At 34.1% G+C, this 17,768-nt stretch overlaps 2 protein-coding genes and 1 pseudogene across 2 annotated transcripts in view; all 3 read left to right on the forward strand.

Annotated features, from left to right (window-relative positions):
- The first annotated feature begins 2,815 nt into the window (after window positions 1-2,815).
- LOC136800068 (magnesium-dependent phosphatase 1 pseudogene) lies at window positions 2,816-3,558 on the forward strand (annotated as a pseudogene).
- Window positions 3,559-4,080: 522 nt separating this feature from the next.
- LOC136800069 (ankyrin repeat domain-containing protein 40-like) lies at window positions 4,081-5,030 on the forward strand. Its single transcript, XM_067056679.1, has one exon. The coding sequence runs from the start codon at window positions 4,129-4,131 to the stop codon at window positions 4,888-4,890; it is 762 nt and encodes a 253-aa protein (XP_066912780.1). The 5' UTR covers window positions 4,081-4,128; the 3' UTR covers window positions 4,891-5,030.
- A 3,195-nt stretch (window positions 5,031-8,225) lies between these two features.
- LOC136800303 (axotactin-like) overlaps window positions 8,226-17,768 on the forward strand; it is a 36,679-nt gene continuing 27,136 nt past the window's right edge. Inside the window, exon 1 of the mRNA XM_067056933.1 lies at window positions 8,226-8,302. Coding sequence (XP_066913034.1) covers window positions 8,274-8,302 — 29 coding nt within the window. The 5' untranslated portion in view covers window positions 8,226-8,273. The remainder of the gene's footprint in view (window positions 8,303-17,768) is intronic.

The following is a 17,768-nucleotide window of genomic DNA, read 5'->3' on the forward strand; positions in this document are numbered from 1 at the left end:
GCTCACCGAATCCTGCTTTCCTATTATGAACGTGCCCTTTCCCTAAGCCAGTATTCCAAGGCAAACTTAAAATCCGTAATTATAAAAAATCTTCAAAGCGCCGAAAACGCTATATTGCATAAGCCGTGTGTCCTAGCCTTGTGAATACGGGCTTAGTTAACTAGGCTTAGGCTTGCTGCTTCGAGGGTGGTAACGCCAAAACGCCCAATATGATCTTTCAACAGAAGGCGAGTTAGTTACCGCGCGAGTTACGTCATGCACTCCTCCGCAGCGCACAACAAACAGTGTTTCAGTGAATATCAATAATTATAGGAATATCTTATGTGCTAAACTTCAGTAAACCTTGAGTGCTTCCATGAAGATGAAGAAGGCAAGAAGATAAAAAATGCCGAATTAACGACAGTGGACAAGGAAGTGTGTTGATTCCTGTTTTTGCAGGTTTGTTATTTCACTTTAAAGCATCTGTGTTATGCAGGGGTGGTTCCTATGCTCTAAATTTTATTGAGCGATTCAAATCTGCCTTCCTTTTTTAATGAACGCAACACAGGCACAACACACTCTATATACATCAACTAAATCATAGAAATCAGGCTCTTGCTGACATATATTCATCTCACCGCACAGGCTGTTAAATAAAAGCCCCTTGAGAGAGCAAGACATCAAAAGATGACGTGAATGGTTAATTACTATGGAAGTTTTCTTTCAAGCTGTTTAGATTTCTTTCAACCTGTCGAGATTTTTTTCAAACTTTCACGTTCCCATAAACTGTCGCATTCCCAAAAACTGTTGCATGATTTCAGATATTACTCAGGGAATCCTCTTTTTTAGCCCTGTGGCGCAAATTCATGTTGGTCTTTTTTATTTCTTATTTGACGATGTTTTGTCATGATGTTTGTATTTTTTGTGGAAACTGTGGTACAAAAAGTAAGGATGTAAACAATGAGATTTTGCTCTGAAAACTGATTCTCGAAAAGAATCTAACAAATGCTTCCTTTGAACATTGACTTATGCTTTGAATAAATAATGGTCTTATAAAATTCCCAAAATCTTTTAAACAACTCGGGCGTTTATTATACAGTACCTTATTGGAACTAATTTTCGCGGGTTTTAATTTTAGTGTTTTTCGCGGTTTTTCGTCAAAATCGCGAAAATTTGATCCCGCGAAAGATTTTGAGAGCTGAAAACCGTGAAAATTAATTCCCGCGAAATACAATTTTTTCCAATTTTATCGAAAAATTTGAAAAATCCCTAGGAAAATGAAAGAAATTTGTCCAAAAAAGGGCAAAACCGCGAAAATTAAAACCCGGGAAATGCAATTTTCTGGATATTTTTTTTCGACCGTGAAAATTAGTTCCCGCAAAAATTAGTTCCAATAAGGTATGCAAGTTAACATTATCATAAAAGCCTTCGCTGGGAACACAACAGATTTTGAGAATTCAACACCTTTTGGGAACGCAACACTTTTCGGGAACACAACATTTTCTAGGAACGCAACACTTCTATGGTTTTAAACTCAGCATCCATTGTTTAGACGCTTTAACAGTGTCGATTTTGGCAACCACGGGAAACTTCACTCTCCCCCGTAAAAAATGGTAGGTAAACATCCAGTTCTCTTAAGAAAACACAGTAAAGAACACAGGTAAAGAACTCCTTTTAATCATAACTTCTTTTCCTCTAGATGAATTTTTGTGAAATTTTCAGGAGAGATACATAAAATTGTCATTAATATCATGTTCAAAAATCTAAAAAGTTCTCTTTAAAGGAAAGAAAAAAAATGGCAATGTTTACATTTCTCTAACCTTCCATTCCACAGTACTAAAGTGAGCATTTTTACCTACCGCCTCTACGGTGGAGATGGCGAAACTATTAAACGGTGTATTAAAGTTTTCCCTAGGGAATTGACTTTGAATTTTCTTCCGTTTTTTGTAAGAATGAGAATAGCAATTGAATTAAAGGAAAAATAATTAACCATGCCTTCTAAGTCCTGGTTCTAACAAATTTTACTCTTATTTTTAGATTATTTCTAGAAATTTCACCATTAAAATTATCCATGCAATCATTCCATCAAAGTAACCAGTTGAAAACGAAACTAAACATGACAAAGTGAAACATTACTCATACTCATAATTCATAATTCAAAAAGAAACACTCACAATAGCATTAGTACAATATAGCATGTCATTAAAAAATTCCACGAAGGCAAAGTACATTATTTATTCCAAACTTTCAACTCACCAATATTGAAAGCAGTAGTTATGACCTCATTATTTCTTTTCCTGTGCAAAAATATATTAAACTCCCGTTTTGATCTACCAGCCCAGCACAACAGGTCGGTGAAAGGAACTGTTTTGCCTTTATTGGGAGGTTCAGATCAACAATGTTTTGAAAATTCGACCTCATTTTGACATTCCATTTCCAGAAAAATAATTCCGTCAGTTGAATAAGGATTATTCTTACACCTTTGTTGCTGACTTTTCATCTTGTCTAATGTTATGATTTTCTGCATGGATCGAAATAAGAAAAAGAAAATTCATCACACTTCTTTGGCAAGCATGGTTTTTGCAGCTTGAAAAGCTATTCAACTTTTAGATTGAAAGTAATTAAAAACGAATGGCGAATCGCGATTTGCAAAATGCGATACCCTAATTCGATCCCTGTTTGAAGGGCTGGTTCTAAGAGACGAGAGGTTATAATTATTTCTGGTTTTCGAGAGAAGCAAACTTAATCTTTCTTCTACAAGAATACACTTTAATATTTAGTGCCAATTATTTATGTTAGTTTTATATTAGTATCTCTTTGCATATAGGTTTTGCATATGAAATCTCACCACTGCAAAACTGCCCACAAATTCTCAAAGCCTTTTACTGGATTGTTAAATTATAGCAAATAAAAAAGATGGATAAACTCTCAAAAATATTGAAAAATGGAAAGAAATTGCCTGAAATGGTTGTCTTTGATTTGGATGAAACCCTTTGGCCATTTTGGTGCATATCACATGTTGAAAAACCAATTAAAAAATGTGACAAAACTGGTAGAGTGACCGGGAATGATGGTAAAATTGTATCATTGTATCAAGGAGCTTATGATTTAATCCATAACCTCCACAATCATGGGTTGACACTTGGTATAGCATCAAAAACGCCAGTTGGTAATTTTGCCAAGGAAGTTTTGCATGCTCTTGAAATTCGAGATTTTTTCACTTATGATGTTATGGCACCACGTTGTAAAAAATTCCATTTTGATGAACTTAGTAAACAAAGTGCTGTACATTATAAAGATATGTTGTTTTTTGATGATAATCCTGGAAACATTTATGATATCAATTCACTTGGTGTGACCTGTGTTCATGTTGAAAAAGGTTTGACAATTGAAGATGTACTCAATGGGTTCCAAAAATTCCAGGACAAGCATAGCTAAAACCACATATGTTGAAGAAATCTTTGTTATAATATTATCTTATCTAAGGTTTTGTTCTATTCTTTCTTCTTATAAATTTTATAAAAACTTTGTAATTTTTTAAGTTTGTTTATATTTCTTATGAGTAATGGGTATTGTGGATGCCTATATCCATTATGACACCCAGGGGGGACCCTCGCCCTGCCGGAAAATTCAGCAAAAATGAGTAGATATGCAAATTTGCCTTGATATAAGACCGACCTTAAAAATTTTTTCGTTTCCGATCCACCAGGTGACGAAAAAGAAAGTCATGCAGGCGGCTGGAAAAATACTTTTTCGATCCTTCTCATGATTTCTAATAAAAAAATTAGGAAGAAAAAAATCATCTCTCTGGCTGTAAGTGTTGCCCCACATTCTGTCTTTATGTTTGTTCTCATTTTCACTGAAAGAAATGTGTTGCTATTAGTTACAAAAAGCTGTACTTTGTGATTTTTTCATTCTAATAAATTGATTTAATATGCGTACTTTAACGGGATAAACTTTCGCGGGGATTAAATTTCGCGGATTTTTGCGGATGACACCCAAATCCGCAAAATCCGCAGAAAGGGTTCAAATTCTTTGACTTGACTTTTTCAGAATATCGATTTCATGTTATCCTTGATGTATATCCTTCATATTTTTTAGTGAAGAAAAGAAAAAAAGGGAAAAAATTAAAATATAAAAAAGGGCAAAATGAGTATGATGGAAGAATTGAACGAAAAATTACGTGAAGCATGTTGTATGGGTGACAATGAAAGTGTATACAGGTACTTAACACAAGGGGCCGATGTCAACTCAAAAAACAAGATGAACGGTTGGACCTGTTTACACTGGGCTGCTAAACGTGGACATACCAACTTAGTTGAGGTTCTATTGAGATCAAATGCTGATCCCAATGTGTTGAATGATAAACAACAAACCGCACTTGAAGTCGCTGATTTAGATTCTGTCAAGGACATTTTGAAAGACAAAAGTAATGTTGGAAGCTCTTTTAAACCAGTTCAGGCTGGAGAAAACGATACAACTGGTGTGAAATTTGTACCTAATTATTTAGCTCATCCTGTTTTTCCTTACGGAGCGAACCAACAACAAAGAACTGTTTATCCACCTGCGGCGTTTCAGCCAAGTGTAACTACTGGGACAACTGCATCTCAAAGTCATGTTATTTCAGGTAATGATTCTGAAGATGATGAGCTTGTTTTGAGAGTTAGATATCCAAAATCAAACGAGATGGATTTTATTGAAATCGAATTGGATATGAATGAATTGACATATGATAATTTAGTCAAAACATGTACAAATGAATTTAAGATTGATACTGCCTTGGAAATTTGTAAAATACGAAAATTACCTAATGTTATTGTTCGAAAAGACAAAGATATGAAAAGGTTGAAACCCTTTCAAGAGCTTGAAATATTTACTGGAAAAAGGAAATCTGTTGACGATTTCCAGTGATTTCTAATACTTTTGCTGTTGTTAATTGAAGTGAATTTTTATTGAATTTTGGTTTAGTAGTTTAAGGTTCTGGTAGTGGTCTCCAAAAAATGAATCAGATACTTTACTAATACCTAAAATGGCAAAAAAAGTTTGAAAACTTGGTAGGTAACTAGAATTGGTAATTTTTGATTTTATTTTTGTAAGTCGACTTTAACTTTTTCTTAAATTATGGGTATTTTGATATTTTTTTTAATGGTAGTTTATCGATTATTCGACAGAGTTTTATTTTGATAGTAAACCATATTAAGATTGAGTCCTCTCCATTTGGAACTGAAGTAATACCCAATTTATTTGAATAAGGGAAGATTCCAATGGAAATTATAAAAAAAATTTCTTTTTTTAGACTAAACTGCGGATTAGTTCATATTATAGAAAAACTCAGTCAATAGAACTTCGAATAAAGCAGAAATCAACTCTACCATCATAAAGTTGCTGTAATCATTCTGAACATCGCTTGTTACTACTCCCCATACACATAACTTCTCTAATTAATTTTTTGATATGATTTATACTTTGAAATTTTTAATATATGGAATTAATGCAACTTATTAATCTTGATTAACGAATCGTGTGACCGTGTGAAATTGTAATATTTGGAGGCTGAATTTTGTTACATTTCTAATATTTACCCAGTGTTACGAGGCTATAACAGTGTTAATAATCTTACCGTTTCTCAGGTTAAGCAAAATTGACTTTTCCGTCTTAAAATTTTTCACCTTAACACCGACGGAAAAAGGGCTATACCGTCACACCGGTAAACCCGTACGTCCCCTCGCTCTTGATGTGATTTTTAGTAAGTCTCCCTTTAGAAAGCTCGAAATGAGTTTGCAATAACAAGTTTTCGTTTCAATCAATAACATTATAATAGACCTTTTCATAAATTACGTCACGAACATCACTTGCCTCGTTTTGAAATTATTACCAAGGTGATTAACTCCCAGCGGATTTTATTAAAACTACTTTCTGTTCATAAAAAAAAAATTGAATGGCTCAAGGGATATAATCACCATGGTAATTGTTTGAGGGCAAAATTATTTTAAAGGGAACCAAAAAGTGCATCTGGGAGCTGAAAATTTTTTTTCAGTAAGCATTTTCAAATTTATATGTATCATTTCTCATAGTAGGACATGTTTTTTTTTGACTGTACCAAAATCAGGTTTTCGAAAATCGTGAAAATCACTTTATTTTAATTATTTCGTCATTCGCATGATGAATTTTCTCAAAATTTTGATATGTATTGAAATTTGAGAAGGGCTTTAAAATGAGCTATTTGAAATTTCAAAATTCGGAGTATTTCAGGATTAATTAATCATGGAGTGTTTTGGATCATATCTCACTCCATGACTCATTATTCGGTCCTGAGGAGGTTTCTATGCATTCCTGAGGTAGCCTAAAATCATAAAATAGCCTGAGGAGTAACTTTTTTAAAGGTCGGAGTGAGTTATGATCAAAACAATCATCACGACTTTTTTAATCATTTTTCACTCATTTTAACAATTCCCGTTTTCTTCAGTTCGTTCCTTTCTTTCAACTAAACAAAAATCTCAAATCACTTCCTCGATAGATATACTTGTCAGGAAAATATATACGATTAGGATTAGCACCTAGATTTCAAAAATGATCAATTTGATCACATTTTCCTCCGGTTTTTTCCAAAAAAAAGAGGTCGATGTGAAAATTCAATCCTTTAGCTACACCCTGATATAAGTTTCGTATATAAATTGGACACGGCAAAAGCCAAATATAGAGCCGAAATAGACTATGATTTTTTTCATCCTGGAATACTCCGGATTCAACAAGCAATATCTTAAGTTCCATAAAAGCTATTAAGATCGGACAAAAAGTATCGGACAGAGCTACTTATCTATTTTCTTATTTTTGAATAACGATAAGAAAGGGTTCAGCTTTCTCTGTTAGTGCCGATTTGAACCGGGTTGGTTGAAAATCGGCATTTTGGTACAGTCAAAAAAAAAAACATGTCCAGTATCTTAAACTCATTTGCAGTTGTTTTAGAGCTACAGCACTTCCGAAACTTAATTTTGCCATTTTTCAGGCTAAAAAGCCTTGAAATTAAAGCTTTTTAGCCTAAAAATCAGCCACAGCCATATCACAAAAAATACAATGAATGTCGCAGTTTTAGTTATTCAAAATCCAACATAGGCCAACAATTGATCAAGAAAACTCATTTACAGCATGTTTGGCCTTCCCTGGATTGAACGGTTGAGGATTTTATTTTCCAAAAATCTTGGTTACGGAATGACGGAAAAATTAAAAATGCTGTAAAGTTTTAAGGAAACATTTTTAGAGTAAAATATTTGGCAAGTTTCTACCTCTTACTGAGTACTTTCAAACCAGGCATCAATTAATTGCCATTGGGGGAAGACTGGTTTTTAATTGAGAAATCATTTTTGGTTACGGAATGACGGAAAATTGTCTTACTTTACTGAAATAAAAATTATGAAATTTTCACTCAACCATATCACCTCAAACATTTTTTAAGCTGTTACAGTAACTTTGTATCAAAATCTAAGCATTTGATCCATCTTGAAAACCTTTCCATTAACCCTCTATAGGGTTCTAAAGTTGAATAAGCTTTTTACAGCCGATTCCGTTTCATATCATGTGTACCGCATTCATGATAAATTTAAAAAATTGGTTGAGTGTTACCAAAAATCTTTTTGATTTTCTCAAAGTGTTATCGTTGCTATGGCTAAAAATCATGACTTGCATAATCATCAGTCAGTGTCAATTTATTAACCACTTTAACAATGCAAATTTTTGGGTGACACTCCGTTTCATGGAAAAAATCGGCACTTTTTGAGCTTTAAAATGCCATAACTTTAGTTTCGCTTGTGCTACAGACTTGTATGAGCTCTCATTTTTCAGCATTTTTTATTGCGCATCCTCTGAAATAAAAATCATTCAATGACAATCTCCACTTTATGCACAATATCCTTTTGAAATCAAGGTGGTCTCTGGTTCCCTTTAAAATAATTTTGCCCTTGAATACGAGGCAAGTGATGCTCGTGACGTAATTTATGAAAGGTCTATCTCTTCTATAAACTAAATATTTCAAAATAGTCACTGTGTTGTTTGAGAACTACGCTCATAATATTAAAAGAAGATTTTATAAATATTTTCGCCATATGTTGGCTTATAATAATGGGAGTGCTGTGTATAATACTAGTTGAATATTTTCTACTCGTTCTGCGTTTTACAAATTTGTATTCTCTAACTTGGTTGGCTTTACATATTATTTTTGAATTTATGGGTTAATTTTCTTTTTTAGCAAAAATATAAAATTGACTGAAAATGGTTATTCTTGGCACCGTCGCTGTCATATGTTCGGACAAGAAATTACAATTAGAAGGTATGTCAATTTGTTCATTTTAACTTTTTTTTAGTTGCCTTTCGTCATTTTGGATTAGTTTTATTGCTTTTTCAAGGACACCACGGCTGGTTTTGATTAAAGGAGTTTTAATCAACACAAAATTTCTCAATTCGTGTTAATTGCAGGTCTCCTAATATTCATGTATGGTATGTTCTTTTTATGGTTCTCTTTACTTGTCGTTTTGCATCGGATCATTTCTCTGTCTACTATTTCGTAAAGAAAAAAATGAAAAAAGAGTTTTGGATATTCAAATATCACAGCAGAAAAAGTAGTTACGATCAAGCATGAGACGAGACCAAAAGCCATCAGGCTGATATTTTTATGCTATTCGTGTTATGGAGGAACTTGGCTGAGACATCACTGTTCGAGCGCGGCTTTGCGAGCGTGAACGATTAATGGCAAAGCTTTTGATGTCAAATTAAAATATGTAAATTGACGCGAAAGTTGAATTTCAATAAAACTTGCCGACTGGGTACGAAACACAAAGCCCCAAAATTGGAAATGAGTCCTTCTCCTTGCGGTGTAGGAATTTCTCAGATAAGAAGGATTTTTTATAAATACTTTAATAATTGACCATTTGAAGTAATAAAAATGACGCGTTCTTTAGAAAAAGTAACAAAATTCTTTTAGTACTGGTTAACGACCAACCAAATCAAATAAGAGCTTGTAAAAACTCCATCGCGGCCCGAATTTCTCCACTTTCCAAGTGGAAGAATGTATATATAGCGGTGTCCAGACAATAGACGATATCGGCTTAACGTGAAAACTCAGATTTATCCCCGAATTTTCACGTTAAGCCGATATCGTCTATTGAATCTCTCTAATTTGAACTTTAGCGGAAAGTCTAATTTGTTCTGACACTACAGTTAATTCTCGTTAATTCGAACTTTAGCGGGAAGTTTGAATTGTTTGGAATTACAAAGAGATTTGAATTATAGAAAATGTTTTACGATGGTTTCCCCCTTGACGGGAGCTGAGAATTAGTTCGAATTATTGAAATATTCGAATAATGAAAGTTGGAATCGGAGACTCTGCATTGTATATTCTTTTTACCCGGCAAACAGATAGTATCATTATGTATTGAAATGACACCCGGGCTGCGTTGGAGAGCATGCACTCCGAGTGTAAAACGAGATCTCAATCACAACATCACAACTTATTACACATGAACCACTCTTGTATAAAAGTCGCGGTATTTTTGCATGAAAGTGAAACAGCACGGTTACAAAAAGAGTTTCCATCTTGCAATTTTTTGACGTCAAATAAAAATCATTTAATTGATGCTTAAATATAAAAAAGCTCGTATGAATATTTTCCAATTTTCTTTGCGCTTACACACTAAAATTCCTTCACTTTAATTTTTTCACAATATCAACATTTTTTCACAATTTTTACCCTTTATTTAAAACAATTAAATATGGCATTAAGTGTGAGCCAAAGCCGTAGTAGATCGTCATGGACAAATGATCTACTTGACCTTCAACACTGTGTTTCTGAAGATGGGTCTCGAATAGACGATTCACGTATCCTAAGATTTGTCAAGCAGAGACGTGATTCATCTTGCTCGTCCGTCGAGACACACACAGTGGATTTGGGTTCACGTTGGAGTAAAATTAAAGAAGCAGTTACTTCTGCTAGCAAAGTTGCTAAGGTATTTCGATTTTCCTTGTCATTTTCTTTATTGAGTTTTCTTCTCTGAATAATTAAAACTTCCAGGAAGTATGCTGTGATTTTTAATGTGTACATTTAGTACTAACGATTTGACTGAAATTTTGAGCTGAAATAAAGGAGGTTGTTGGAAAGGTGTTTGCTGTTGAGAAGTGCCTCTTGCTCTTACACTTTTATCACACAGGTGTTCTAAAGTTTTTGAGTTTTAATCCTGCGAATCTTCTTAAATTGTTCATATTTTCACCATTTTGGTCGTTTTGTATTACAGTCCACAAAAGTCTCATGGATAACCGAGTGGGGTGGCTGTATATCTTTTGTAAAAACAGTGTCTAAAAATCTCAATATATCAGGCTTATTCACGTAAAACATGAATTTCTTTCTTCAGATCAAAGAAGAGGACGGCGAAGAATCAGATCAAGAAGATGACGTCGAAAACCAGACCCAGTCCCCTTCACCCACCTCGTCTCCAGCCTCCCATAAAAAGAAGCGATTCTCAAAAATCTTAAAACGTATGTTCGGAAAAACACCTAAAGGAAAATATCAAGCAGAAGAATTGATCGTCATCGAAACGGAACCACAACCATCCCGTGAAATCTTCGTTAAGGAATACGACCCGACTAGCGACAGTGTCGCACGATTTAACGATTTCGCACGACGAACTTTTGCAAACTCTAATAGAGATGAACCATCCGTGAACAGTTTGGCTTCCCAGCAAGGGCCAGTCCCTTCCCAACAAGGACCGGTCCCTTCCCAACGATCAAGTCGAATTTGAATTCTAAGACTTCAATGTGTATATTTGGTTTTTTTCGTGGTTACAATAATAATGATATACTGTAAATATTGAAACTTATCAAGACAATCAATTTTAATGATTTTCCTCCCCTTGCATTCTATTCGGCTAGTAAAGTAAATGAACTTGTGATCGCAGTCGAGGGTGACCCGAAGGCTTGCGCTTCCTTAGTCAAAGTAGAGTAGCATAAAAAGAATCGGTTGAAAATGATGGCATAAGAGGCCATAAGACACATTGAAAGATTCCTGTAACATCAAACATATTTCATCGTTATATTTATTTGAAATCTAAGGAGTTGATTATTTTTGGTTTATGTTTCTTTTTATACTTTCTGAAATTGTCTGATACTGTTGCATTTAAGTAGAGAAGCATTCAGTACAATTTTGAGATCTTTGACTTGCTAGTCTAGGCATAGTAATTATAAAAAACCCCAGTCTGGAAGGCTTTTGTTTCTTTCTATTATTAACCGTTAGAGCTTGTGTACCTTAAATTGATTTGTTTTGTAAAGTTTTTGATCATGTGATCATAAAATAAACCAATCTCAAGAGTCGAAAATGGTAACGTGATCAAAAAGTATGCAAATCGCAACTTGTCTTTTATTTACAACAAAGGAAAAGTTGACAATAAAGCTAAAACAATACATTACCAGACCAGGGTTTTTTATAATGACTATGGTCTAGGTGAACCTAAAATCTCGCGTCCTTAGTCGAACGCTTTACCTCTACGGCTCGATCCCTAATGGATGGTAAAAGCTGTCTAACGGCCTTAGTTTACACGCTTCTGGCCAGACTATTCTTTTTTTCCAAAAGGGTGGCCGCCAACGCCCTGCCGAAAGTGTAGTGAGATCATTTTGATTGTTTTCGGTCCTCTTCTACAGTGATAAAAAGAACCTCAAATTTGCTTGTAATTGGCTTCTTGTATTAAATCTTTTCATTCTTGTATTATAAAACAATTAATGAGATGATATTTTTATTGTGGTATAAAGAAGAGCTAGATTGGATTTTACACTATCTCGGCGGCATGTGTTTCAGTTAGTATGAAAAGCTTTTTTAATTGCTTTAAATTTATTATTAATTATCAATTTAAGAATCACAATATTCTTTCTTTCTACTGGTACAATAGTAATAGGAAAGCCGACTTTCTGATACTGTTTCTGTTTCTTTCTCGTACCCAGGCCTTTCCTCTCACTCTCTTGTTTTTAGAATGTTTGTATGTGTGTGTGTGGTAGAGCTAAAGTGCCTGTTGTCAGGGTTTTGTTTAATTATTGAATATAATGAATTTTTGGGTATTTTTAATAACTTGTTTTGGATAGGGATTTTAATTTTATCAATTAGATGTTAAGTATTCTACTAGATCTAGTCACTTGTATCTTCGTTGAAAGTTATACAGTACAAATAGAGCGAATATTATTATTATATTATTATAGAATTTAGTTCGTGAAGTAGTTCTAGAACAGTAGTTCTGTAAAAATGAAAAATGGAGAAAAGGCAATAGACACACTAATTCTTTCTACTCTAACTATGTAGAATGTCTCATGAAAATTCTAATGAACAATTCATAAACTTAACACCATTGCCAAATATGTAGGGATCATCCATACCGGAATTGACAATCGTGAGCACCTGTGTGTAATTAATGTCTTTAATTAATTGATCACAATGATATGCGCTCTGATTACTTAAAAAATGCCGCCGAAAGCGAAATCAAAATGACACATTCGGATTATAGTAAATATAGTATAGGAAATTTTGAAAATTTAAGCTCTAGATTGCTTGAAAATGCACTCAAAACAAAATGCTTTCAAGAAAAAACAAGAAAAACTTTGCCACCCAGTTGCTACGGCACTGCTATTTCATTATGGATTATATTATTTTTTATGTTTTTTTTGGGGGGAAGACATTCTAAAATGTTCTTACGATGTTCTTAGTGTAGGATCCAAATTCCAACTGAAGAAAAAATTGCAAGTTTTATGAAAGTTCTAAGTCTTACCGTGGGGTAATTGGATAATTGGAGTACAAATACTCTGAAATGACATTCTAAGGTTCAGTTATCAAATTCAATGATGGTGATATTCTTAGCATATTCTTAATTTTTTCATTGTGAATATTCTTATAGAGTACATTTGTTATTTAAAAAAAGTTTTCTCGCGTTTTCTCTGTTCATAAAGTATAGGTAGTGATTATGGAAAGGTTAGGCATGAGGATCTGTTGTCTATCTTGATGGAAAGATAAGTTTTTAAGTGCTCAGTGAAATAGACCTTTCGCCATTCACGATACCATTTTGACTCCAAAAATCAGTGATAGAAACGTAATGACTTTAAAAGTATTATACACAATCTTACCTTTAATGTATTCAAATTCTCCAAATAAAAACCTTCTAAAAAAAGTCCAAACAGGCGATATATTGATAAAAATGGTCTAAATGGACTAACTTCTCTTGTTGGTGGGCTATTAGGGAAACAGTGTGTTTCAGTTGGAACTCTCTCGCTATTTGACTTTCGAGTCACCGAGCGTGTTAGGGAAAACTGTTGGACATTCGTTGGAACTCTTAGCTTTACTGCCAATGAAAGACATGGTTGATCCATTTGACCCAAAAGAGATCTGAATACATTATTTGAAATCAGCGGGGCTCAATGTTTCAGAAAAGTGTACAATGACAGTCTTTGTCCGAGTAGTAAAAATATCCACCTTTTTCATCTTTGTTTTCAAATTTTTAAAATATTCTTTAAAGTTTATATCAACCCGCTTAAAACAATATTTCCAACGAGTTGTAGACCTTTTCATAAATTACGTCACAAAAATCACTTGCCTCGTTTTGAAATTTTCTCCATGGTGATTAACTCCCAGCGGATTTTATTAAAACTACTTCCTATTCACAAAAAAATAATTTAATGTCTTTAGGACATAATCACCATGGTAATTGTTTGAATACGAGGCAAGTGATGTTCGTGACGTAATTTATGAAAAGGTCTATTGCTTTTATCAATACACCTCATTGGAAATTCAACCTCCGTTGTTGCTACGCAACACTTTTGGAGGTAAACAAAGCGCGATATTGCGGTTTTCAGGCAAAAAGCCTTACAAAACACCCAAAATATTGATGCCAAAAGAGCCTCCAAATCAACTGAAGAACCACCGAAGTTGTTGTTTTTTTCTTTCTTATAGCTTCTGCTAGCAACTTGAAAGCTTTGATTTGTTTTTTTTTTTTTCAAATTCAGTGTATTTTTAGGAACATATAAACAAGCCAGATATAAGCAAATGAGTTCTTGTTTTACGCGGGAACTTTTAGCGCAACTCGCGCTACCATTGTATGTTTACCTCCTAATTTCAACGGATCCATTTTAGCGCGATTGTTTTTGTGGAATTTCCGATAAGGTGTATTCTATACTTCGGTAATAGACTTCTCTTCTAGACTTTTGGAAAAGACTTTAATGAAAAGTGAATACAAAATGCTATACTTATGAGTGTACATGACAAACTCGTTGTATATTGGTAGTCTATACAAATAGCTGACGAAAAACACACAGTGTTTTGGGTGGGAAAAAGCTCTCCACCATTTAAAAAGAAATTCAATTCAATAGTTTTGAACACGCCTCCTTTTCTTTCACATTATTTGTTGCAAAATTAAATCAGCATCAACATAAATTAAGTGGTATTAAAAATCATTCACTTTGTAAGCACTTGAAATACTCAAATTTTTCATTCATAAAATAGGAGGAAATCCTACTGGGTCAATATTTTGTAAAAATGGAATAAATATTAAGCGTCTTGCAATAGGTATTTCAGAATAAAAAATTAAAAGAACTTTTGTATTCTATAACTCGATCTATTAGACCAGCGTCCGAGATTCAAAAAAGGCCTTAAAAATGGTTTTCGTAGGGTACCCCTTAGATCAGGGCAAATTTTTGATATTATGCTCCTGATAGGGTGTAGAATTGACAAAAAAAATTTGCCCTTCGAATCTCCTGCAGTTTTCGAGTGAATCGATTTTTAGTTAATCGATTGAACTTATCAAGGGTCCCCCTTTACTAACGGTTTTTTCGAAGTCTGAAAATCAAATATCTGAGGCTCCCAACGGATTCAGCGTGAAAAGTAGTTTTTAAGGCGAATAATAGACGTTTTGGGCGTTTTCTGATGACGTCAGCATTTTCCTAGGAGTATTTTTTAGAAAAAATCATTCTCATAGCTGGATAGCCCTGAATTAGTAGAATGCAAAAATGGTATGGTTTGTTAACTTTCGATGGGTAGATCTTGAGATATTTTGGTTTAAATATTGATAATTATCGATATTTTTTGCTGAGTCAGGAGTTTTTCAGCATATTTACCCACCTAATTGGAGTACAAATACTCTGAAATGACATTCTTAGGTTCAGTTATCAAATTCAATGATGGTGATATTCTTAGCATATTCTTAATTTTTTCATCGCGAATATTCTTATAGAGTACATTTGTTATTTAAAAAAAGTTTTCTCGCGTTTTCTCTGTTTGTATTTCTCGAGAATCTTTGAACTCTCCATATCTTGAACAATTTTTAATGATTCCCCTTTGCGGTCGGATAATGTTGGATTGGATGGCCAAAAGTCACCTTATTTATTTTCTCATCCGCGCATCGCTAAAAGTCACCCTGGAAGACGGGGGTTCGGTTATCATCAGTTAGGGTCAGGGTTGGAGCTCGAGAGTCACAATAAAGACCGACGGTCCTCATAGGGGCACTCGTACCCTGTGACTTAACTTAGGATCCCGAAGGGATGCTTGTAGGGGCACCGGTAGGGTTGGGAGTTTCATCTATATAAAGAGATTTGTTCGTTCGATATAAGTTCTTTCAAATTGCGCAATCTGGCATGCGACGATGGCTCAGTGAATAGAGTGCTTGCTTCCGGAACCACAGGTCTTTATTTGGCGAGGGTTCGAACCCCACACAGTGCGATGATTTGATTGGACGAAATATGATTGACAGATCAAAACTTAGAAAACTTAGATAGTTAGAAAATAAAAAACAAAGTCTCAGACCGTCAGAAAAGAGAAAAATAGGATAAGAGATAGGAAATAAAAAAAAGTGACTTTTGACCATCCGATATAACATCTACCTTTGCGCTTGAGTTAATGGAAACTCAAACTTCTTCTGGGCAAAGATGGCGACTTTGAAGGATTTTGGATACTTCCCAAGCTGACATACAACGTTCATTTAACGTCATATGGACGTTATAAATGGACGTTGAAACAACCTTGTGCCAGCTAGGCTAAAAAGGATTACATATTAAGAATATTCGTATCATGATTTTTTGTTTCTTATAAAGTAGAATGAGGTATTTTTCCTGCTGAGTTAATAGTCTTACCTACTTATTATATAGTAGATTTTAGTACCCTCCCAACTCAAGTGAAATATTTTAAACAATCTTTTCCCAGTTTGATAACAATGGGCGGGTTTTATCAGCCCGAAAGAAATTTATGGAGAAAACAAAAAAAAAAACTGCAAAAAATGCTCTTACAGGCGGGTTGCATGATCTTGTACTTTATGGCAAAGAATCCTGGCGAATCAAATTCTTATTATATTATTTGGTTTTTACCATTTAGCTTGGTGATGTAATATTTTTTTGCATTTTGTGGTCAGAAATAATCCTGCAGTTAGTTCAGTGGAGTCACTTTCAACTCGAACGATCTTTAACTCGAACGTTTCCCATCCTTCAGTTAACAATACCGAGTTTATGTATCGGAGGATATCGAGGGCGACGGTAAGTGAAATGATACAAAACAAAGTCGATAGTTGATGTACGGCTCTATATCACCTTTGCTCACCTAAACAGACGACGGTGTCTTGGTGTTTTTACCGTCGTCGAGCAAAGTGGACGGGGATTTCGGTCCTATGTCAGCTTTGCTTTATACTGTCCCCCTCGAATTATCTCGAATACAATAACTCGCTAATGGTTTATAAACCTTACTCCGTAACTCGAACAAATCTGTGTATGTTCGAGTTGCGAAATCTACATTTTGAGGATAATTCTTGACCATCCAAAAGGGTTGATTTGATAGGTAGTTAAATAAACAAGAAAGCGATTTTCGTTTTTTGTAAATAACTTGGTATTGACATCGTATTGTCTGGCAGGTTCCACCCATTTGCATTGGAACTTATTGTAGGATTGAAATATCAAATATATGGTTACTATGGTGATATGGATTACACGTGTCTGTTTGTCATCACTATCCGTAGTTTTTTAGATTTATTTAGGTTTTATGTTTGTTTTTTAATACCCTGGAGTGATACTGGAGCCTTCCTGAGGAAAATGAGGGAACCCAATTTGATTTAGCTCTAGTGGCAAATGTAGTACAGACTAGTATTTTCATGAACCTTGTCTCATATACGTGTTTTTTATAAGAACATCCAAAACTTTAGAAGCCTTGCAATATTCTTAACTTCTTGAGTTTTTAGCTTAAAATTTTCGGTTCTGAGCCTGTTCTTACATGTTTTTTTTTTATAAGCATATGTTTTTTGGGAAACAAGCTCAGTTATGCTTAGAGATATTTTAGACTCAGGCTCAAAGTATGTTTATCATATGCTTATTTTTCCGAAAAATTCGAGTCTCTAATTTTTCCAAAATCTGTCGTTGCTATACACGAGGATAGGGAAATAAGTAATGACACAAAGATTTTTCAGAAAAGTTGTAAACGATTGCCCCGTTTACGGTTGCTTTTTCTAACGGCAATTGCATTACAAAGACTTCTTTTCCATCTTTTAGAAAAATTTTTTTTCACTTACACACCTCAAAAGCAAGCTCAGTAATATGCTTGTAATATGCTTATTTTTTGGACAAATTCAGGGTTCGGTATGCTTATAAACGTTATGCTTATAAAAAATCATTTTTGGAGTATTTTTGTGCATTTTCTTAAAGCATTGTCTTCAAAGCTTATTATAATGTTCTTATCTTGTTCTTAAAATTTTGGCCATCAAAGCCTTATGTTCTTATATAGTTTGTTCTTATGAAAAAATTGG

The sequence above is a fragment of the Clytia hemisphaerica genome, unplaced genomic scaffold (assembly GCF_902728285.1).
Source record: "Clytia hemisphaerica strain Z4C2 unplaced genomic scaffold, Clytia hemisphaerica genome assembly, whole genome shotgun sequence".
Lineage (NCBI taxonomy): Eukaryota > Metazoa > Cnidaria > Hydrozoa > Leptothecata > Clytiidae > Clytia > Clytia hemisphaerica.